Below are 24,801 nucleotides of genomic sequence, written 5' to 3' on the forward strand. Positions count from 1 at the left end.
ATGCTAATCAGAAAGTGTGGGGCCTTCGCAGGGCTGCAGGTCTCTTTCCAATGACGGTCACAGGAGGGGAAAGGCCGCCACCAGAAGGGGAACCTTTCCTGCACCCCTATGTGGACTGGAGGAGAGGTGGACGCAGGGCTGTGCTGTCCCCGCGACACCCCGATGAGCCCTTCTGGTTGAGAGAAGTTAAGGGAAATCAGATGTAGTGCCTGAGAAAAGCAAGAGGGATTTGGAAACTTTTGGCAGCCCTGGGAGGTGGGGAGAGAGGAAAAGGAGGAAGGAGCAGTCACATGTGGGGTGCAGGGGAGGGAGCCATGGCCCGAGACATGAGTGAGTGGCACGTAGAAATCTTTTAATGGATAGTTAGGGGACACTTTTTCATTTTTAGTATGTTTTTTTATGCTAGTTTGAGAATTCCTTCTTTTTTATTTAATTTTATTTTATTGAGTTATAGTCAGTTTACAGTGTTGTGTCAATTTCCAGCGTAGAGCACAACTTTTCAGTCATACATGAACGTACATATATTCATTGCCACAATCGTTTTTGCCATGAGCTACCACAAGATCTTGTATGTATTTCCCTGTGCTACACAGTATAGACTTGTTTATCTATTCTACATATACTTGTCAGTATCTACAAATTTCGAACTCCCAGTCTGTCGCTTCCCATACCCCCTGCCCCCTGGCAACCACAGGTTTGTATTCTATGTCTATGAGTCTGTTTCTGTTTTATATTTAAGTTCATTTGTCTTCTTCTTCTTTCTTTTTTTTTTTAGATTCCACATATGAGTAACATGATATTTTTCTTTCTCTTTCTGGCTTACTTCACTTAGAATGACATTCTCCAAGAACAGCCATGTTGCTGCAAATGGCATGATGTTGTCTTTTTATGGCTGAATAGTATTCCATCATATAGTATACCACAGCTTCTTTATTAATTTTTAGTATCTTAACTAAATGGGCATATACCGAGGATGATACTCAAAATACTTAACAACGCTTCCGCAAGGCTCTGAAGTGACCCTGGGCTTAACCAAGTGGGGGTGACACTGCAGACCAGGGCCTTGAGTGTATAACACGCCTTTAACCAAGTTATCAGGAGAGCTGACTGCACACCTAACACCTGTTAGAGACCCAGTGTGTTACAGCAGCCTGCGCCCCACAGTGACCTGTGTTAGAGACCCATATGTTTCAGCAAGAAAACAGCTCTCCGGCTTCTGAAGTAGTCCTGTTAATTTAGTCACATCTCAGGTTCTTAATGATCTCTACGAATGCTGGGGACCTCTGGTGCCGGTTAATCTAAAATAATCATAGCCATACATTTTCGTATAGTCAGTTTGTTCACTGTGTCAGAGGTGAGGTGGGAGAGGAGAATTCTCCAGAAGTCAAAATCACAAATAAACAGCTTTCAAGGATGTGGCTGTGGCTGTATTCATTTTAAATAACGTGAATTCAGGTTACTTACGGCGTTAAGTGTCCGCAGCGCGGGAGGCACTGACCCCGAGTGTTGCTCATTGCGTGCACAGGTGATCAAGGCAACAGTGTCTTCCCGACAACCCCAACACGGCGTGTCGTCCTCCCAGGGCTGTACACATTGTGTCTGAGGGGGGACAGGTGACGCTGTGGGGTGCCACAGCAAGCCAGGAGAACCCCTGAAGCTTTCTAGAGGGAAGAGCATTTGAGAAGGGCCTTGGGAGCAGCTAAAATCCCAACAGTGTGACAGGGAGCTGCTCTCGGTAGGTGAAGGCTTGGGCAAAGCAGACGCTGCGCTGCAAGGTCGCTAAGGCGGTGCGGCCTGGTGGGCAGTGCCTGGGCTTTGGGACTGGGCAAACCACGGTTTCCAGTCAGCTCAGCCTCTGACGCTTACTGGCCAAGGACCCAAGTGTAAAATGGGGGGAAAAAAAGCCTTCCTCACAGAACAGTTGTGAGTAACTGTTCCTGGCACATGAAGTGTTCAAAAAAATGGTGCCTTTTCCCGTTTGCTAAAAACAAGGGGTCTTTCAGCTTCTCGGGAACAGAGAGTAGAAGAGACGTTTGATTTGGGGACTTTTGCCCCTAGACTCATTCTTGACCAAAGATAAGTTGAGTAAGTTAATGAGAAACCATTTGTTGCATTTTCAGTTAGTGTGCTAGTATTAGAAACCATATCTCACAGTTACACTGCTTTTTTGGAAATTATTTAGGACGTTCTGCACGCTAAGCAGCATGAACACATTGTCTGAACCGGTGGAGGTCTCCAAGTTAATATCGGGGGATTTCTGTGTGTTATTGATATTAAAGTGCCTTTTTCTTGGTTTTGGGGTAGTAATCTCTGTCCACTCCTAATTAAGTTCCTCACAGGTCTAAAGACATGGGGGAAAACGGGCAAGGCACAAAAAACATCTTCCCATTGCACAGGTTCTCCATCCCTCCCAGAAAACACCACCGTCCTGTTTTCTTCCTATTTTGCCTCCTGACCTCCCCCCACCCCGCCTCTTGCTGATCTTCCACTCTGTCCTTGTTGTGATGGGGGAATGTTTTCCTAAAAGTAGCAGTTATCGTAAAATTGGATTCCCCACCTGTCACTCCAGCTCCTTGACGCATGTTTTCAGCATGCTGCTGAAATTGGTCTGCGCTTCTCAGATCAAATAGAATTATCCTTTATTTAAACAGCTGTCCCCCATGGACAGTGTAGGTTATGAGACTTAATGCTGTTTAGCAGTTGAAATCATTCTTTCTTCTCGAATTGGAAATAAGAATCAGCAAAAAGTGCAGCACTCTCCCAGTCCCAGCGTAATTTCAGTCTGTCTATAGGGATGGTATTTTTGGTAGCTGGGAAATATTACGCGAGTACTGCTGCGTACCAGTTAGTGGTATTAAAATATATATTACTCACAGCTCTGTGCTTGGCTTAAAAAGTTTCCTTGGCAACATCATTTAACGTCTTACTGTTCTTTTCATGTTGCTAGTATAAATATCTAATATGTTTTTGTTCAAAACATCAATTAGACTTCAGTATAATCTTTATTAATACAGATCTGTTATTACAGGAAGACTGCTGAGCGCCGATAATTTGCACAGCAGGAACAATAAAATGTCTTCTTTCTGTTTGGTTCTATCCTGGAATGCTTGGCTGTGTGTTCTGTTCCAGAGCACACCAAAGGCTTCCACAGTACCTTTTACCATCAGAATGCAGTCTTTAAAGCTCTTAGAGGCAAAAGCATTATTTTCTTCAAAGGTAAACAACGCAGAAAGTCCCGAAATTGCAGATAGAGTCAAAATGTCCCATGGGAGTTGCAGATCTCCACTTTTAATCTCTTTAATTCTTTTTTCTCTGTGTAGCCAGAACTCCCCACTTCCTGCGGATTCAGAACGTGGAAGTCAATGCGGGCCAGTTTGCCACCTTCCAGTGCAGCGCGATCGGCAGGACCCTGGCCGGCGACAGGCTCTGGTTACAGGTACAGCGACTCGCGCTCACGGTTCAGCGAGAGCCTGCGGGCGGCGTGCGGGTCCCCCAGGCCGGGCGGGGCCCAGAGCCCAGTCAGCCAGAGCCCGCTGATGGGGGAGCGGCGATGTTAGGGGTTTCTCTGCCTCCTCTCCTCCTCCACTGCGAGTGGCCGGGCCGCCAAGGGCTCTGGACAGGCTAGTTACTGTACGTCGCCATTTCCCTTCTGCGTCTGCTCAGCCGTCTCGCCTGGAAGATGTTGCTGTCAGACTACTTTTCGAGCGGTATGTCAGAGTCCAAAACATAGGACCCTTCCCGCCCTCTTCGCTTGAGGAAAACTCAAAGAATCACACACACACATACACACACACATAGGTTTCTAGGCTGTTTCCTGATTTTCATGTCCACCAAGATAAGCCCAAACTTAGAAATTAATAGAATTACTTAAATGTCCATCTTTTAGTTTTGAGCATTGAAGTGGCCATTTTGTAGTGTGATCACTATTTGTGGGTCTTGTTTTCTTATTTTTCAAACTCCGTGTTTCGCACGGCCGGCAGTCTTGGGGCACATACAGGGTCTGGCGGGTTCTGGCAGAATGAGCGAGACTAGGTGACCCGTCCCTGCTATCCAGCGTGCCCCCCTTCTCAGCCTCTGGGCTCCGTCTCCCGTGTAGAATCCTCCAGTTTCATCCTGGTTTCTTCTCGTTGAGTATTCATCTTCAGACTGCTCGTTCTCCACCTTGACTAGGGTTCATTTTACCCCCTTTCCTTCCAGATCCGAGGGTGGGTTTGCTTTGGTTTGGTTTTGGTTGATTATTTACTTCCTTTAATTTGCTGCCGAGCTGCCTGGTGTTCTGACCCTTCCGCGCGTCTGACTGCACGTGTGGCTTCGGCTCCCAGCGCCTCCCTCGGCGTCCCGACCGTGGAGATGTGTCACATGCGCCTGGAGGTGTTCAGTTTGAAATCCCTCCTTCCCTTTCACCGTCACAACTGGAGTAAATGGTCCTTTTACCCCTCCATTTCTGGGGGACGTAGAAGACAGCCAGTGTGCTGTCCCGGGCTGCGTCAGTACTGGGTTGAGCAGCGGGGGAGCCTTCTGGAGGAGGCTTCTGAAATCCGGTGGGGCCTCCGCACACAGCGCTCTCCCCTTCTACCTCGATGTCGCTCTCTTTTCTTTCTCGCGTCCTGCTGTCCCTGTCTTCGGAACTTATTTTTTCATCCTGCATCCAGTTGTCTTAGCTCCCTGATGCTGGAGACTGAGAAGTATTTTCTCAGCCAGGGGGTGTTCGGTGTTCGGTTTGCTCAGGGTTGACCAGCCCTGGGAACCGAGGGGACAGCCGACTGCAGCGGGCATTTTCCCAGTGCGGTAACTGCCTCCTCAAAATGCAGCTACTCTTGTCTCTGATGTCTCTGGAAGTCTTAATTTTTCTGGGAAGAGTATTATTTTGCTTTTGGTATTTGTTTTAATGTTGAGAGAATACAATATAAAGTCTAAGCTGTGGCCTCAGCGGTCTTAGACATGCCTAAAAATTTGCAGGCAAGTTGAAAATACCATTTGCCTTTTTTTTTTAATTGAAGTCTAGTTGATTTGCAATGTTGTGTTAGTTTCTGGTGTACGGCACAGTGATTCAGTTATATATATATACACGCACACACTCTTTTTCAGATTCTTTTTCATTATAGGTTGTTACAAAATACTGCCTGCAGTTCCCTCTGCTGTACAGTTTGCTTTTTTCATTTGTTTGTTTCTGCAGACATCCTGGACTTCGGATGCTCCTGCTTAAACTCGAGCACTCCCTTGGGAACTGAGGTCTTTACCTGCTTCCTCTTACAATTGGGAGACTTTGTTTCAGAGACTGCATCACGCAGTGGGGAGAGAGCTGGCTACCACTCTGAGGGTAGCTGAAGGCAGAGCTCCCCGTCCTGATGCTACTACAGCACGATGTGGAGAGCTATAAAAAAAAAAAAAAGTCTGGTCTACACCAGATTCTGATTTAATTGGTCTGGGGTAGCCTCAATCCTGTTGAATTTCCCATGTACTGGGTCTGCATGTTGCTCCCATGGCTCTCGAGAAGGGTCGTGTCGAGGTGGGGTGATGATAAACATAGAACTGGGATGACCTTGAAATTCTAAGTGACACTCAGTTTGCCCTGGACTCAGCCTGCTGTGTGGTTTCTGGGTCTTTGTGATGTTGGAATAGTGTTAGTGGTAAATAATTTATGTCGTCTGATTGGATAGGCATTTTGTGGGGAGATGTTTATTTTATTAAGAGCTGATGAAATGACTAGTGTCCTTCGCTTGCAAGGATGGCTTCTATTAACCTGTCTTTGTGCGAGATGGTTTCCAGCAGCACGAAGGAATTGCAGCAGGGATGGTTTCCCACAGCCCTCCTGCTGCCTTGCCAGGCCCTGGCCCTTTGCTTCAGGCCATACTTTAGACGTTCTGGGGAGGAGGGGATGAGGGTATAGCTCAGGGTTAGAGTGCATGCCTAGCATGCCTGAGGTCCTGGGTTCAGCCCTCAGCACCTCCATTAAAAAATGAATAAACCTAATTACCTCTCCCCACTGAGAAAGAAGATAAAAAAAAAATAAATAGAAGTTATGGGAGAAGCAGACCTGGAGTCATAAACCAGGCCTCTCTAGTCTGGAAGTATGAATATGGACTTTTCTTCCTTACACTCTAAAGTTCTAACACTTTCAAAAATGCTTTTCCAAGCTCACTTGGCTCCTCAAAATAATTCTAAGGTTCAGGCAGAAAATTGAATGAGAAAAAATTTTTTTATCATTTGAATCCTCCCAATAGTAAGTCAGGATCTGGAAGTCAACAATCCAGCCTCTATTTGGGGAACGTAGATATTGTGGCGTGTGGTCACCGGCAGCACTTCGAGTCACCATCTTCTGAGTTCTCCCCTGGGCCTTTTGCAGAGTTTCGTGCTATATCCCATGGTCTTGTACTTCTTTACAGATGAGGAGTTTGAGGTGCAGGATTGTCCAGCATCAAGCAGGTAAATGGCATAACTGGGAAGAGTACACCCCTGTTTCTTCACCACTGATTAATTCCACTCTGCAGTGCTGGCTTCTCATTTCCACAGCTAGGTGACTAGGCAGCAGGCACCGAGCACTTTGTTGGAAGAATTTGGATGTGACTGACAGAACATGATTAACATCCAGGTGCCATCTTGACAAAAAAAAAAAAAAGTCCATCTGTATTACGTGTACATTTTGATCCACATCTTTGAAAAATGGCCAGTGGTTTGATTGTTTCAAGATACAGATTAAATATGATCGACGTCAGAGTCTTCCACAAAGACTTAACACACATAAATCTGATGGTGACACTAATGAAGAAATGTTTATGATTAACAGGTGTGTCCCATCTGCTTCCATTTCTTCGTCTCATCCGTGGGCCACACAGGTCATTGCTAACACAGAATCAGGTTTTCTAGAGTACGGGACAACAGGATAAAACCCAGCTCACGAGCATCCGTTCTCACACTGCAGAGCACTTAAAACACCTCCCAGACGACGTACGGTAGGAGGGCACCGTCTGTGATGCTGTTTGTATGTACAGAACTGATGTGCATTGAACCTTGCTGAGTCTTACAGACATGGCGGTCTGTGCAAGCTGTGCTGTCACCATGGGAGACACCCAGAAGAAACGTACTTGTAAAACCATTCGGTCACCTAGATCATGACTGTATGTTTCTTGCTATTAACTTTCTGATCACTTGTGGAGCCTATATTTTGAAATATCTTAGAGTATGTTTATATATAAGATACTAAGAAGAGGAAATAGAATTTTAGATGTTCATTTTAAGACTTACATACATTATTTGCTAAGAGGCAGTTTCTGAGTTACAGATTTTTATTCAGTCATTGACCCTTTAAGCCGTGTATAATTGTATTAAAATTACTATTGTCCTTTCTTAAGTCTTTAAAATTTTACTTTCATCCTTGTGCTTGTTTCTCTTGGGAATTAATATTTATAATACATATTTCAGCTTTTCAATAGATCACCAGAGCTAGAATTGACATTTGTAAATCCCAAGATGGTCTGTACACAATCTTCTCCAAGGAATACGGGCCAGCTTGCCCTCCTCTGCATCCGGTCCAGTCTGAGGCATTTGTAGTTTCTGCCCTTCAGTGCACTTATGACACGTTGTAGAGGCTCCTCCAGTCCTTACTCATCTTACTCTGGGACTCGGTGGGCTGGGGCTGCTGTAACAAAGGTGCCAGAGGCTGGGTGGCTCCAACAACAGACATTTCTTTCTCACAGCCCTGGAGGCTGGCAGTCTGAGATCATGTTCTTGGAGGGAACCAGCTACCTGGTTTGCAGACTGCCGTCCTCCTGCTGCGTCTTTGCGGCATCCTCTGGGCCCTTCATCCTTCTGTAAGGGTTCTAATCCCACCCTGGGGGCTCTGCTCTCATGACCTAAGTCTCATTACCTCCCAAGGGCCCCACCTCCTCTACGATCACACTGGGGAGTAGGTTTCATTATATGAATTTGGGAGGGAGCGGGGTACAGACATTCAATCTACAGGACTCAGCTACCACAGCCGACTCCAAAGTTGGGAGGAAGTAAAGGTGGTTTTGCCTCCAGGACAAAGGGTGGAAGCAAGGAGGCAGTGGAGATGCCTTTTCAACAGCAGGTGGATAGCATCCTGGGTTCAATCCCCAGTACCTCCTGTAAAAATATAAATAAACTTAATTACTGCCACCCCCAGAAACAAACGAAAACACCAGAAACAAAAACAAAAATAAAACCAAAAAAAAAAAAAAAACCAAAAAACACCCCAGCAGGTAGATAGCAGCTTTGATCAAGTCAGGGACTGTCATGTGCATGATGAGTGAGTAGCGGCTGGTTAAGGAAACCTGGAAAAATCATCCTTTTTTCTCAGCAGATGTTAGAGGCCCAATTATTTGTAAATAGCTCACTTTTTAGAATCACAAAATTACATAACTTCTGAGGTTGTAACAGTCTTCAAACTAAATCCCTCATTTTGTTTATGAGAAGACAGAAGCCCAGCAGAGGTGGGAACTTTAACATGGTCATATATCCAGTGAGTATACTTATAACAGACAACTCCATTTTGCTAGTGAAAGTCAATTATATGTACAGATATTTTTGCTTATCTATAAATTAGTAAATGTAGTCACTTGGACATTTTTCTTCACTGAGTGACTTTGTATTTCAAATATTAGCCATTTAACCAAATATTCTCAGATTTACTGTGAACATATCTGTGTTAACTTGAGAGGCATCATTGCACAACGTAACTGAGGTTTTGTTTTTTTTTTTCCTTCAGCAAACCCCTAGCTTGGTGTTTGTCAGAAGTAAGTCACCGGGATAGCATTTTAAAATGATTTCATAAGGTGCATCAATTCATAGAAATGGGAAAGGACATCAGATGGTGTTATGATGAAGTACTCTCTTAAAAACACTGGTGCAGCCCAGCACCTCGAAAAGTGCCTGTCACAAAACAGATCCTCAGTGAACCTGCTTGTGGCGCTCGGCTTACAGGTGCCTGAACAGCCACGTGTCTCCTCCTGGCGAGTCCCAAAGGCGCGGAGTTGGACCAGGAAAACAGGCACAGACTCGGTCTTTCAAAACGGTTGTTTTAGGTCTGCGGTTCATCTTCTGAGGGATGGTCTTTGTTCTCCAGTGAGGATGGTGCCCTTGAGTTCTCGCCGTGACAGCAGACCTGCGTCATAGTCATTGATGAATAAAGCCCACCCCCACAATTTTTTTAATATGGACTATAATTCAGTATGAACTCTCAATTTGGGAAACTTGAATTTTGAAAAAAATATTCACTTGGGTTATTATTTATTTTAGTTACTGGCCTAGAGTTTTTATTTCCTATTGAGTGTTTGCTGTGTCATCCGCTTAGCTGGATATGAGCTACTCGCTTGTGAAAAAAAAAGCATTTTTCACCAGCCTAATAGATTTCTCACACTCCTCTTCTGAGCTCAGATGATTTTAGGTCTTTTTGAGGGAAAAAGGAAAATCTGGAGATTTTTGTAACTTAAAATGATTCTCCTAAAAATAGCTCCTCTCACCTGTGGAAGTTAGATCATGAAAGAATATATGAATTATATTAATAGTATTTACATTGCTGACTTTAACAGCTATGTTTGAAATAAAATAACTATAACTCCATTTGCTGAGCACCACTGATTGCTAAGTACTCTGCTAGGTTACAGTCAGTTATTTTTTCCCTTAACTGATCCCTAGGAGAACTGTTTTACGTGCCCATTTGTAAAAGAAGAAACTGGGGTCAGGGAGTTTCAGTGATTTTTTCCAGTTGCACATTGGAATTTGAACCGGGCCATCTGGGTCCAGAATCTGCGGCCTTAACCATAATGCCTCTTGTGTGGTACGAAGACCCTGGATTCGTCAACGTCACGTGGCAATTTAAGTGACACCTTTTATCGGCAATTTGAAATTACAATTGTTCATGTGTGTGGAATGCTGCCTTGGCTTTTGTCTTAAAGAACGTGTACACTTGGTCAACTTTTCTTGGTGATTTTAGTTTCATTTCTGGATTATGAAAAGAAAAAAATCACAGCTACCTATCAGAACAATTTTGTTATTATATATAAAAGCCATAAAATGGTGTGAAAGGAAGTAAAATGATGGCTCCCAAGCCTGACTTGGGTATTTTAGATCCTATATGTTAAAGCATAAATTTAACATCACTTACCGTCGCAGAAAATACCAGGAATGCACAAAGAGGACCATCTTCAGTTGCTATAGGAACCATTGGCTCCTTAAAACTTTGAGTGGTTAAAGTCACAGCCATTATTGTTTCAGTCAGTTAAATATCCATATATATGCTATGATATTGAACATTCAGTCTGGAAGTCTTGAAAGCAAACCCTGTATGTTTTAACTTACATGATTTTGGATTACCTGGATTTAAAGGTAAAGATTGCTTTTACATTGATGAAACCATATGACATGTCTAGGGGGATTCTGGGAGAAATTAATGAATAAGTTTTACTTTGTGATATTGCGTATCTCCGTACTGAAAGGTATAAGCAGCTGGTGCTTCGGGTCAGATGCACCAGGAGTAACTGGAACCCCAGCTGAAGAGCTTCGCATCCCCCGCAGTCTGATGGACTCTGGGCCAGGATGTGACCTGGGACTTTGAAAACTGCAGGTCAGGGGGGTTCACTTTGGAAGGCAGGAAGAAAGGCCTCAATTACTAATCTTAAGGACTGCTTGCTTTGGACCCAGGAACCACACATCTCGTGAAAGCATTTATTCTGTTTCTTTTCTCATTTTCATCAAAAGGTTCGTTTGTTTCTCTTGCTTCTGAGAATCCACAGCTCTGTCACAAGAAGAGAAAATGGCAGAGCCCTGCTCTGGAACTCCCACCATCGAGGGCTGAGATTGCACCCTGCCTGTCCATCTCCTTCTAGTGATCCGGGCCTTGGAGCCGGGGTCCTGGAGAGTCTGGACACTGTTTAGCATCTCTGGTTTTTTCCTTGTCTTTCTCTTCTTTTTGGAAGGAGAGAAAAACAATGATAAATATTTTAGCTGGGAGGTAAATGTACCTGCTTGAGGCCACCTTGACAGTCCTAGGATATTTTCAGTCTGCTAATCCAGAATTACATGCCTGGAAAAGAGGGAGGGAGGGGAAAATTGATGATTTTTGATGGCTTTTAATTTCAAAAACTTCTTCAGGACTATAGAAACAGAATGAAAACAATCATGCTGCTTTCAGGCCTAGAGTGACCCCATTGGATAAGACCGAAGACCTCACTGACAGGCACTCAGTGGCAGCCAGGTGGTCCCTCCAGAGGACACACACTGAAATCATAAAGCAGAGCATTATTCTTTTCTCCGTCTTTGCCTACTTTTAAAAACCCACCCATCATTCCCTGCATTCAAAGCAAAGGGAATTGGCTCTTGTGTAAGTAGAAAGAAAATTTTCTTTGTTATAAGAAGTGATGTCCACTGAACACAAAGGACAAGTGACAAATTAATGGAGTTTCTCTATATTCTTAAGATTTGGAAGCCAATGGTTGCTTTCATTCAAGACATATATGCTGCACACTTTCCACGTGCTGGGTATCTGATTATTAGTTATGCAAATGTTACTGCAGAATGGGGCAGCACCCCCTGCCCTGGCCCATGGCTCCCCTCTGCCAAGTTGCATTTTGTCTTCCACTGTGGTGGGACCTTTACCGTATAGTGACTTGGTTCTTTTGCAGGAAGTGAATAGCACCTAGACAGAATGATTCTTTGATCCCTATAGCCCTGGAGTATCGATAAGCCTGCAGCAAAACCATCCATTTTCCTGGGGAAATTATGATGGTTAAAAGAGTTGTTCAAACATAGAAAATAGGAAAAAAAGATAATGCCATTTGCAGCAACATGAGTGGACCTGGAGATCGTCATTCTAAGTGAAGTAAGCCAGAAAGAGAATGAGAAAAACCATATGATATCACTCATATGTGGACCCCCCCAAAAAAGAAGGACACTCATTAACTCATCTACAAAACAGAAGCAGACTCACAGACATGGTAAACAATCTTACAGTTACCAGGGGAAAGGAGGTGGGAAGGGATAAATTTGGGAGCTTGAGATTTGTAAACATTAACCTTGATATATAAAAATAGATAAAAAGCAGATTTCTTCTGTATAGCACAGGGAACTATGTTCAATATCTTGTAGTAACCTTTAATGAAAAAGAGTATGAAAACAAATGTATGTCTATATAAGCATGACTGGGACATTATGCTGCACACCAGAACACCAGAAATTGAATCATTATAACTGACTATACTTCAGTTTTAAAAAACATACAAATAAATAATACATGCTGAATTTCAAAAATGTAAAAAAAAAAGAAAAATGGGAGGTTATCTTCTGATTGCTTCTCTGAATTCTTGTCTTTATCTTTATTGTAGGAATTAGAAATATACAGAGGTAGAATGATGTAACGAACTTACTATACTCAGCATCCGACTTTAACAACCAACAATAGGTGGCCGATTGCCGTCCCTGTTTCCACCTGCTCCCCCTCTGATTATTTTGAAGCAATTTCAGTCATCCTATCATTTAACTTGTAAATGTTTCTCTAAAACAAGAGTTGGCAAACTTTTTCTGCGAAGGGCCAGAAAGCAAATTTTGCAGGCCAGGGTCTTTGTTGCTGATGTTCAACCCTGTTGTCCTAGCAGGAAAAACAGCCCCAGACAACACATCAGTGGATGAACGTGGCTGTTTTCAGTACAGCTTTAGGTGTGGACACTGACATTTGACTTTCATGGATGGCATTTTCATGGTCAAAAAACACTATTCCTCTTTTGAATTTTTTTCAACCATTTAAAAAATGTAAAAACCATTCTGAACCTTCAAGCTGTACAAAGCAGGTGGTGGGACAGATTTAGCCTCAAACCCCTGCTCTAAATGATAAGAGCTCTTCAAACAAAGGTGATTGTCATCGTGTATGCCCTGCAGAGACGGGCAGTGTTCCTGTTTCCTTGACTGCCTTTGTAAGTCTGTTTCCTTTAGGAATTTGATTTGTGATTGTGGTGGAGCTGACAGTTTGCAGCTGGATGAGGAGTCTCTTAACATCCTTTTCATCTGTAGTTCTCTATTCATTTCCCTCCATTGTACTGGTTGTTACTGTTGTTGAAACTGTGTTTGTCCCAAACAGTCTCCTGTATTTTGAGTTTTGCTTGTTGCCATCCGGTTGCATCATTTAACATGTTCTTCTGACTGCTGTGTTTCTTGAATTATATCTCTTTCTGTGACGTCATCAGCCCTTGCTGTTCATTCCTAGGCTCATTCATTAGAGGTTGCAGAAAGGTCCAATTCTCCCTCCTTCTTTGTTTAGTCACTAGAATAATTCTAAAAAGAGAAGCTCTCCTGGTATCAACCATTTGGGTGTCCTGATACCTGGGTCATGAAGGGAAGGTGATATAAATACTTGATGCTTTGTCTTTTTTGGCAAGTCTTCAGAAACAGTGAGGTAGTTCCCTGGCCAGCCCTCAAAGTGAGCAGAGGGGCTGTTAGTGTTACTGCCCCTGATGTCACCGCCATCGTCGTCATCACTGACCAGTGGATTTTAACACAGCTCATGAGTTTTGACCCACCCACTTACTATTCTCGTTGCTGCTCAAACCTCCCGCCCCTAAACAGTGAGGCTACTCAGGGTGGGTGGCCCCTGTCCTGGGCCGTCTCGAGGGATCTCTTGATTTCTGCTTGACAGTATGTTCCAGGGCTGTATTTTCCATTTTCCATCTTCCTGACCGAGGCTTGGCCGTTCCTCCAGGGAGCCCGGGCTCTTTTTCAGGGGAAACTGGTAATTAGAGATGATAACCTGAGCGTAGAGGTGCATATAACTGCGTGTTACTGTTTCTGGGTCTTCCCATCAGACAGAGCTAGGGGATATATACGCGCACACAGGGACACATTTAAAAATGAGCTGTATCCTGAGATCGTGTCTTTGAGATCGTGGCCGACCGCTCAGACACTGATGTCTCCCTCTTGTTAGGGAGCTGTTGTTACAGTTCTGAAGGAAGCAGGCTCAGGTCCTGGCATTGTGAACCCGGACCTTTACTCTGGCAGCCCCCTTAGATTGAAGTGGCAGGATTCGTCCAGTCAGCACTGGCTGTTTGAGTTTAAGACTAGAGAACGTCTCGTTTCATTAGTATTTCTAATCACTGCATTTAGTATGTATATCCTGTATTATTTGGTTGAATCTCTAAATAAAATTTAAAACCCAGTTTGGTTAAATAATATTACTCATATATTGCAAACATATATTGATTTGTGTCTAAATATCAGAATGAGGTTCTCAGTTTTCATAATCAGAATTTTTTACTTGAATAGGCCTATAAGACTATTAACTATTTGAATAATACGTAACTTTGGTATCTGCACGTTACTTTGGCTATCTGTCTATCCATTGGCCGATTAAAGTGTACTTGTCAATTTATCTTCATAGTATATGCTGATATAAGTAAGCACTTCTGGTTCTAGTATTCCAAACTGATAACTATTTGGGTCAGCTTGGTTATGTCCTAGAAATCAGAGGTCAGCACTATCTTAGTTATTAAAGTAAAAAAATACATGTTCCCCACACAGTAGATTTGTTGGGGTATTCCATTATGACTGGATTTAGATGACATGAAATGTTTTAAACAAAATTTTTCCAAGCCCTGCTGATGCTATTAGTGATCCTAGTGGTTTGAATTTCAATCAGTATATTACAGATGGGCATACTTGAAAGTGGGATAATACGGACTATTTTTCCTATTAAATTAATGAAAGTGCAGTTTAATCCCCACCTGTCTGGCGAAGGAAGGGCGACCGACTGTCCCGCGTCTCCTCTCAGCCCCTGCACTCAGAGCAGCCCCGGTGGGACTGATTCATTTCCTCCAAGTGTGGCTACCTTCCCAGACCTCAATTTCTTTCAGTCATTGCTCTGATTATTGCAAAAGTATTTCTGGAAGACTTAATATGTGTCTTTTTTGCTGGCAAATGACTCCTCATTTAGAAGTCCTAGACTTAGTCCGCTGCATAAAGAAGGCTGGAAGTCTAATTTAAATAACTATCAGTACTTTTTCTCTGGCTTGTTCAAATTGAAATGCAGGCGTGTTTGAAGATACTCTTGCTTTTATAAAAAGCTGTATTTAACCCACTAAGATTATTTCTTTGCAGACATGGCCGTGATGGTGGTTTCATTAAGTTAACAAAAGACAGGCCACTGGTTTCTTCAGCACCTGGACATTCAGGCGCCCTGTTCCAGGGACTGTGTCCTGTGCTCTGTTCCACCGCGAGCTCTCGTATTCTGAAGAACAGTCACACTTGGTGATGTCTCACTGTCCTGCTCTAATGTTACTAGGAACACAGAGCTCCAGTCCTCGGCAGGGCGGCTTCTTTCTAACTCCGTGAAAAGTGGGAGAGACCTGCTTGACAGATGTGCTCCCTCTACGGGGCATGTTTTCATCATTTTGTTCCACCAGCATGACAAAAAGTCTCCCCATCGACTCCAAGATACTCAGGAGCACCTGAGGACTTGAGCGCACTGTCCTGTCTGGACATCCCTGTCATGAGGGGAGGCAGACAGGGAAAGGACTCACGGCCTTTTCACATCACAGAAAATGCACCAGCCACTGGTCCCCGCCTTCCCTGTTAGCTCTGACCTGACGAAGGGCACTTGGGGACCAAAAGGCATCTTAAAAATCAATTTGTACAGTTACCCATTCGTGGCCTAAATCTCTTCCAGTATTACCACCAGCCCTCCCTGTGATGCACCAGGCATGGTTTTGTCCTAGAATTACAGCAGCAAAGAGCCTGCAGAAGATCCCTGCCTTTGTGGGGAGGAAGTCTAGTAGTGGGAGATAAACAGTTGTTTCCTTTTATCTCATGTTATCCGTTCAAGTGCTGGTTATTTGACAGACACCTCAGTGATGTCATCAAAGGCGTTGACAGGCAGATGTTTTGGAGGAATCAAGGAAATATCCTTTGCCACGGCTCCAGCATCCTTCCACCTCCATGCTGACCAGCAGCCTTGGACTCTGGTTGTTCCTGGGTTTCTGGTTGACCCTCCTTTCTCAGCACTTGGCCCTTGTTGCTGTCCTCTGGTCCACGGAGGTGTCGTAGACAGTGCTGCTAGCTGCCTTGCGGAGGGCTGTGAACACTGTCTTCCTCCATTCATAAGGACCCAAGAAAGAGGATCTGACACCAGCAGGGTGAAGGGTCGGGTGTTTCCCTTTTGCATACCCCGTTCTCCTCAGAGAAGAAGGGCTCCTGTCCTTCCTCCTCCATGAACTCAGCCATGGATCATGTCTTGACGCACGTGACCAGAGAACTGAGCTAATACAGAACCGACAGACTGCTGATGAATGTTTTCAGCATCAGGACACAGGAAGACCATTATTAAAGTGTAAATGTCAGGGTGTCAAAGGAAAAGAACAAATATGGCGAGAAGCTTGGAAGTGCGTGGCCAGCTCTCTCGTCTGTCTTCTCCTGGTCCCTGTCCCTGTGGTCTGTGGTCCTTCCCTCCGCTGCACCCCTCTTCTCCCATCGCCTCCCCCGGCTCCTCTCCTGTCCTTGTCGCTTTCCATCTTGCCCTGCCACCGCCCATCTTTCTCTGCAGGTCTCACTTCTTCCCCTCCCTCTCGTTTGTCCTGTCGGTCTCCCTGCCTCTCTCTCCTGCCTCCTTTAGACTCTCCCAGTTTATTCCCCTGTCACCTCATCCATCTTATGTGAGGCCAGTCCTCAGGCTGCTCTCCTAACTCACGTTTTCTAAGTGGGATTTTTCAACCTGCGGTGATGCCGCAAATTTCAATGAGATGCATCAGTCTGAGTGATTAATCTTACAGATATTTAAATACTGCCCTGCGTCCCAGATTCTAAGCACACATTTAAGGAGTGCTGCGTGCACTTCAGGTAAACTATCTTAAGTGCATTTAATCTCACTTAATTTGGTTCATGTGGTCCATCTGCAGAACTATGCCCTTGTGGGTATTGAAGATGTGACTCTCCAGGGAGATCCTTGTCCTGTGAAAAGAGGTCAGTGTAGGCTGCATCTCACAGTGTTATAAGGAATTTATCATTCTCCAAAATATTAAAAATGGGATTCATTTTAATTTAAAAATGCTATCATGTAAGAAGGTAACTGAATCTGTACCACAAAAGGCATGTAGTACTACAAAAATAAATAGAAGTACTTGTCTGAAACTTTTACTCATGATCATCTGCGTTTCTTTTTTTCCCAGTATGGTACAGAGCTTTGGAAGAATTAACAGGAAAATGTCAGTCATTTAGGCCAGTTCTCTGTCCTGTTTCATCTGTTTGTAATATTCAAAAGGATTTGGAAAATAACAATTTTAGGAGCCATTTGAATTCTCATTAAAAAACATAGCTCTTACAAATAGATACTCTTTACAGAGACTTTCACGTTATCCCCAAAACCTTAAAATTTTTATTCCCTTTGACCTAATAATTTTAGGAAATAGGGATTGCCATAATAATAGTGACAAATATAAATAATTTAAGTGTGTAGCAATAAGGAAATACTGACATAAATAATGGTTACAGCCATAAAATTGGAAACATTGAAAAACAAGTTTTTGAAATTATCTAGTGCTGTGAAACCCTGTACAGGTATCACAGGCAGTTCAAACAAAGAGATAAATCCTCATACATATTTTGGACCACGATTTCAGTTTTTATTTAAATTAAAATGAGATTTAGCCAGAAATAAACTAAAATGCCCTAAAATATTCAGGGTATTTATCTCTAAGTGGTAGGATTAAGCAGAGTTTTTTTAAATGTCCCTATTTTTTATTTCCCATATTTTAAAAAAGTTCCTAAAGTAAACATTTGAATTTGGAAATCATTCTCTCTTTATTGTCCTTCAGAACATACGCCCTGTCGGGTCTGCCCGTGCCAGGTGCAGGTGGTATCTCGCAGACGTCGGCCGTGCTCCGCCGTCAGGATTCTGTGTTTGGCTGAACAAAGCCTCTCTCTCTCACTTCCTCCTTGGTCCCTGCTTGGACATATCACGTCTGCTCTGTGTCTCACTCCGTTCTCTATCCAGCCTACAAAGTACATTTTACCTCTTCTTTGCAAACATTTTTAACTTGCACTTTAGGTCATTTTAGGGGAGTCTTCAGATGCAGGGGCAGAAGCCAGAGTTTTTGCTACTAAGCTGCATTAGGTAATGATAGCTCTTAAGAATTTGTCATAAAATATTCATATAAGGAAGTTTGGCATTCTGACCATTTTTAAGGGTACAGCCCTGTGGCAGTCTATTCACAATGTTGTGGAACCATGAGCACTATTTCCAAAACTTTTCCATCACCTGAAATAAATATCACTAAGAAATCTTCCCGTTCTCCTTATCTCCCAGCCCCTGGGAACCTCCAGTCTGTGTTCTGTCCCTATCAGTTTGCTGACTCTAGATCCCTCATCTAAGTGGAATCACTGTATTTGTCTTTCTGTGATTGGTTTGTTTCACTTAACACAAGGACCTCAAGGTTCATCCATGTTGTTGCAGATGCCAGAATTTCCTTCGTTTTTAAGGCTAAATGACATTCCCTTGCATGGATACATCACCTTTTATTTATCTACTGATCCATCAGCAGATGCTTGGGTTGTTGTCTCCCTTTTGCTTTTGTGAATGATGCTGCTGTGAACGTTGGCATTTAAGCGTCTGTTTGAGTCCCTGTCTTTAATTCTTTTGGGGCTATGTTTAAGAGCAGAATTACTGAGTAATATGATCATTCAACGTCTAACTTTCTGAGAAATTGCCAAACTGATTTCCACAGTGAGTGCATCATCTTATATTCCCACCATCAGTGCACAAGGGTTCCATGTCTCCACATCGTTGCCAACACTTGTTTTTCTTTCTTCCTGTTTTGGGCAGTGGCCATCCTTCTGGTTAAGAAGTGGTGTCTCATTGTGGTTTGCATTTCCCTATTGGCTGATGATGTGTTGAGCATCTTTTCATGTGTTTATTGGCCATTTCTGTCTTCTTTGGGGGAAATAGCTATTTAAGTCCTTTGCCCATTTAAAAATTGGATTGTTTGGGTTCTTTTTTTTTTTTTTTTTTTGCTGAGGTGGTTTTGTTGAGTTGTAGGAATTCTTTATATATTTGGAATATTAATCCCCTTTGAGACATATGATTTGTAAATATTTTCCCCATTCTGTTGGTTGCATTTCACTCTCTTGATAGTGTCCTTTGAGACACAAAGGTTTTTATTTTGATGAAAGCTAGTTTATCTGTTTTTTCTGCCCTTGGATAAGTCATAGATGAGCTTCCTTATCTGTAATTTGGGAATTGTGGTTCCTGCTTAGTTTCATACCCACCAGCCTGGTTGTTTTGATCAGAGTCTAAACGTGGTTAGGTAAGGGCTGGTTCTCTTAACCCCACGCTCCCGGTATATGTAGAGTGCCTGCCTCCTAAAACGTGTTTACTAAGTGGGGGTTGAATGAACACTTGGATCCACGAACATGTAAATGATTTACTATAAGATGACCTGCAGATCTGAGCAAGGTTTATGATTCAGTCTGGATCCTAAGCTAAAATGATTGCTAGCGAGCACTAGGTGTCTCCTTGTCTACTGTTCCTCTTGAACAAGCTGACTCTAGCTTTCTGTGGGATTCAACACATGGGATTTTTTTTTAAAAAGACCCATTCCTGAGTGTCCCTGTGACTTGTTGGATTTGTGCAGAGCTGTTAGCTGGAAGCCGTTTATTTTAAAGGATAAATCTGGGGCCTGAAGACAACAGCTATGAAGTAAGGCTCCTTGACATTTGTGTAGATCCAACACAGAGGTTTCCTTAAACATGAATGTCCTTGTCCTTACAGCTTTGAACAGTTGGAAGGGTTCCGTAAACCCGTACTTTAAAATTCTTCTGAATAGACATTCTTTAGAGACAGGTTCATTCCATTAGGAACAATATTACAAGATTCCTGTAGAACTATATTCTTAAAAGAGTCATGCTCCAAGTAAGTAGTTAATAAATCAGTTTTGTTGTTGTTGTGTTAGTAAAGTAAACGAATAATTACAAATGTGACGTCTACCTATATTCAGGGCTCTTTTTTTTTCAAAACTGGACATTAGGTTGTTTTTTTTTTTTCCCCCAATTTGATTTAATTTTATAGAGTGGTAGGTCTAAGGTTACTCCTAGTGGTAGAAGTCAATTATTTATCTATTTGGGGGATAGGATGGGAGACTGAATGTATGAGATACAGAGAGAAATGCCCTCTCTTGTTAATAATGCTAGATTAATTTTGTTTTGTTTACCTAACTTCTCAGTGTCCTTTATCAAATGGAATTTAGGGGATTTACTAAACAAAAAAGGCATGCCAGTTAATAAGGTATAGAGTTAACATCATATTCTGACCTATGACTTGCTCAGCTCTGAACAGGGCACTTGTGGCCCTGGTCCTAACGAGGGTGGGAACCGGTGTTGCGCACTCCCGGTTTCCGTCGCGGTGGCGGGAACTGTACTGTGCGGCACCGCGGGCGCTTCCCGGCCCCACGGAGCCGCGAGCCGCCCGGCCAGCCCCTCGGGGCGCTCGCTGCCCCCGGAGCCCCCGGCTCCCCCGTCCTGCGGCTCCTCCGTCCTGCGCCTCCCTCAGCGGCACCGGGGCAGGGGAGGCCCGCGGGCGTCCGTGCGGCTGTGGCCGGGGTGAGCGTTCAGTTCTGTGGCCGCAGCTCGGTGGCCGGGCCGTGCGTGGCCTGCGGCGCCGGGCCGCCCGACCCAGGGGGCGTTCGGGCAGCCTGTCCGCCTGTCTCCTTCGACTCGTCACCCGCTTGTTCCAGAACCCGAGCGGGGACGTGTGGTGCCGTCACTGGGCCAGGATCCCTGCTGCGGCTTTACATTCTCACCCTGCCCGCCGCTGAGGCGTCTGCCGCCTCCTCACCGCTGAGCACACGGGCGCCAGGGAGGGACCCCCGGTGCGGCTGCGTGCGGCACGTGGCCGGTCTGGCTCCCAGACTCGTGTCCGGTAGGGCTTGCTGGCAAAGAAGAGGTCACAGAAAAAGCTTTCAAAAGGCTTTACCTCATGTAAGGAGTCGCACAGATGATCTGAGTTATGCATAGCCTGGCGTTTTCAGACCTAGAAACACATTTATTTTTATTGTTATTTTTATGTACTTGTTTGTTTGTTTTTATTTGGGGGGTAGTAATTAGGTGTACGTATGTATTTAGTGGAGGTCCTGAGGACTGAACCCAGGACCTCGAGCATGCTGAGCATACACTCTACGACCGAGCTGTACCCTCCCCCCGCCATAAACACAGACGTTTTAAAAGAGCCTGCCAGTCCCTGAATGCGCAGGTCTCTTCCACCTCCCCAGTTCCCCCGCTGCCTTGATTTCATCCAAAGCCTTCAGCTGTCTAACCGTCTCAGGCTTCCTGTTCTGCCTCCTCTGCCTGGGGTGCTCCTTCTCCCCGCCACTCCCCTCCCTGGCCCTGGCGGCTCCCACTTACCCTTCAGATCTCAGCTCCAGTGTCACTTCCTCAGATGGCCTCCTACGGCCACCACATCTAAAGATGGCCCAATTGTGATTTCTGCCACCAGCTGATTGGTCCTGTCACTGCACTGGCTATCGCTGGTGGTCATGGGTCCATTTCAGTTTCAAACTGAGGCACTGGGAGCCTTGGGGCCACTTTTTGTCATCCACCGCTGTGAGTGGCCAGGTGATGACAGGGGCACAGTGCTTGAGTGTCATGCATTTTCCTTAATGTCTTTGCCCATTGTTTTCTCCTTAAAACTTGCAAATAACATGTTAAAAAATAGCCTCTTTCCTGATAATTATAGAAAAAAAATACATAGAACTGAAATCTGTAGCCTTCTTTTGAGGCTTTAAACTATGGGAAGCATAGAATGGATTTCCAAGTGTGCAGCACTGAAGACTTCCTGAAGTCTCGGGGATAACGTCAGACAATGCTGCCCCAGTGATGGAACCTGCTTTGTGTGGTCCTTCTGTGGGGCGTGGGGACAAACGTCTCTCCTAGTGCTTCAGTGTCAGGTGACAGTGAGCATCTGCTTCTGCTTGGTGTTTGTAGATCCAGGAAGAGCGTCATAAAACTGAGGCTAGTCCTTCAGACCCATTTCATACTAATACCTGCTTACATTTCTAATGTAACTCTTGATAAGCTGTTTATTGGTTCATTTATAAAATGAGGTCAGTAATAGGGTAGTGTGTGAATTAATTTTGTTTCATAGCCAAATATAAGAAAAATACAGTAAGTATCATGAAAAGACAAAATGCTGATAGTTTGGAAACAAAATAAAGAATGTTTCTGTGTGCTTTTCCCTCTCTGTCTGTTGAGCTAGTATAACATGGTTAACATCTTGAAGGGGCAAAACCGAGACATTCTTGCACACTTGATTTTGCCTCCCTCAATGCTGAAAGTGTTGATCGAGGCAGAATTTCAGTTTCCTGGGCAGCTGTTCTCCTGGAACAATTACCCATGAGTGGTAAACAAGGGAACCAAGATCTGCACAGAAGTAACATGGGTGACATCCCTCCTGCCCCTTAGGTGTCTCACTGGCTCAATACGGCGGTTGATACTGTGTCTTTCTGTCCTCCCACACCCACTCTTACAGGGCATCGATGTACGAGATGCTCCCCTGAAGGAGATAAGGGTGACCAGTTCCCGGAGATTCATAGCTTCGTTCAACGTCGTGAACACAACCAAACGAGACGCTGGAAAATACCGCTGCATGATTCGCACCGATGGAGGTGTTGGCGTATCAAACTACGCAGAATTGGTAGTTAAAGGTATTTAATGTATTTTTATACTTCCCCGTAGTCTGTTAAAAGAGACACATGAGATGGTTGTGGACTCAGGATTTGTTTCAAGCTCACACTTATCCTTGTCTGTTTCTGAACAGTAATTTGGTGACAGGCTGTATTGATGGATTGCATTTTAAGTCCTAATTTTGCATGTGAGCAATATTTTTGAAAAATGTATTTTATTTACACTGGTTCAGTTGCCTACAAAGCAATGAACGTGCTATTGGCAAGTTCTTCTGCCAGGTCTGTATACAGAGATTACAACCTATAAATTTTTTTTTAAGGAATGAAATTTTTTTACTGGTAGAAAATCACTTAAAATGCAAATGTGTACCAGCCAGGGTGTTTATGATAGCAGGGTGGTTAATAAAATGAAGCAGTGTCAGGATAAAAATGTTCCAGCATATCACACAAGCCATATTGATAATACTGAGTTACCATTCATAATGTTGCCGTTAGGGTCTATTACTATATTTTGCATGACTGAAAAATTGAGTCATTATATTCAGGAAGGTGGGGGATGAGGGCAAAAAAAGAGAGGGGAAATAAGTTTTCCTTTAGCTGGTTTGATGTTTGTGTGTGTGTATGTGGACTTAGGAGTTCATAGGATTAAACTGCTAAGGCACTTTTTGGTCCCAGACAGAATAATTTGGACTTTGAGATGTACCCTGAGACATTTTTAGACAACGTGTAGGAAGTCATTGCTGTTTCATCCTAGGGGAACAGAATGATGCCTGCTTTTAAATTTTTTCCCTGCATCTGTTAAATAGGGAATGAAATTGATCTCTTTTGGATGGTCTGTTCCTTTTGTCAGCAAATTTCTCTACACAGGCAGTCTTACAGACTGCAGGGTTCAAACCCCAGAGCTAGCCATGTGGCTGAGGGTGTATGGCTTATCTTCTCAGTGCTTCTGTTTCCTCCTGTTTAAAATTGAGTTAATAATGTGACCTACCCTAAAGGGCTATCAGGAGGCCCAGATGCAAAATGCATGTGAGCAGCACTTAGAACCAGGTACCTGGTAGACAGCCAGCACCTGTTGCAATGGGATGGGGTGGTTCTTACTCTCCCCTCCAGTCCGTTAGTGGTCCTTGTCTGAGAATGCATGGCAGAGCCACCTTGCCCAATTTAAAAAAACATAAGTACCTGCCCACCTTTTCTCCATTCACACCAGCTTACCCACGCTGAATTGAAATCTCAGGGACACAGACTCTGCGATAAAAATCTATAGGTGATTTGGGCATATACTCCTGTCATGAGATCACTGCTGTCAGGGCTAGTCATGCCTGGCTTTTGGGGAGCCTGGCCCCTAGCAGTGTTTATCTGCAGCCATGACTGAGGGTCCCTGGGAGGAAGCAGGCACTGGCATCTCTACTGGAATGATCTCTTTTGCCACATCAGATCCCTTGTACTAACCAGCCCATCTGGCTAGTATCTGAGTTTGGGTTTAACATCTGTAGGAAAACTTAAACCTCTGCCGAGGTATGCACACCCTGCCCTGCAGAAGGCTCTCTGGAAAGTGGGGGGTCTCTGCGTGGCCTGAACCTGGGCAGCAAATCCAGGAGAGGATCCTCCTCACTGCCCCCATGGCCGAGCTCTCCACTGTCAGCATCGTCACTTGATTTTCATCTTGGTTTGGATCTCTGTGTCCATCTTCTGAGTTCTGGCTGTGACAATGCTGCACTGTGACCAGCCGGAACCAGGGGAGGCGGGGTGCTTCGTGATCAGTGTGCTGCCAATCTTGTGATGTCTTTAAACGCTGCCTCAGTGGGAAAGTTAATTTATTGGGGATCACAAGGAAGGCAGAGGTTTCTAGTCTGCCAGAACAACGAAACACAGAGGATGGGTGGGTTCTTACATTCCTGCCTCACGTTTTCCTGCCTCATCACAGCCTAGAGGGGTCTTGGCTCATTGTCAAAAATGTCAAGGGACCTTCCTCCATCTCTGCCCCCTGCCAGCACTGGTGACAGTAGACTTGCAGTTAACAGCTCAAATCTGGAATTTAACTTTTCCTCCATTGATATTTTTATTGCCATATTTTGCATATATTTTATTTTGTAAAATGAGATAGCATGCTGGATTCTACTAGTTTAGAAAGCATTAC

The 24,801-nt window shown here is 44.1% G+C and overlaps 1 protein-coding gene across 6 annotated transcripts in view; it reads left to right on the forward strand.

The window, feature by feature from the left end:
• Positions 1 to 24,801, forward strand: part of PTPRM (protein tyrosine phosphatase receptor type M) — a 643,552-nt gene that overhangs the window by 307,294 nt on the left and 311,457 nt on the right. For all 6 annotated transcript variants that reach the window (XM_072949242.1, XM_072949243.1, XM_072949238.1 and 3 more), the window contains 2 exons: positions 3,321 to 3,436; positions 22,511 to 22,685. In XM_072949242.1, coding sequence (XP_072805343.1) covers positions 3,321 to 3,436; positions 22,511 to 22,685 — 291 coding nt within the window. The remainder of the gene's footprint in view (positions 1 to 3,320; positions 3,437 to 22,510; positions 22,686 to 24,801) is intronic.

Source organism: Vicugna pacos, chromosome 24 (genome assembly GCF_048564905.1).
Source record: "Vicugna pacos chromosome 24, VicPac4, whole genome shotgun sequence".
Lineage (NCBI taxonomy): Eukaryota > Metazoa > Chordata > Mammalia > Artiodactyla > Camelidae > Vicugna > Vicugna pacos.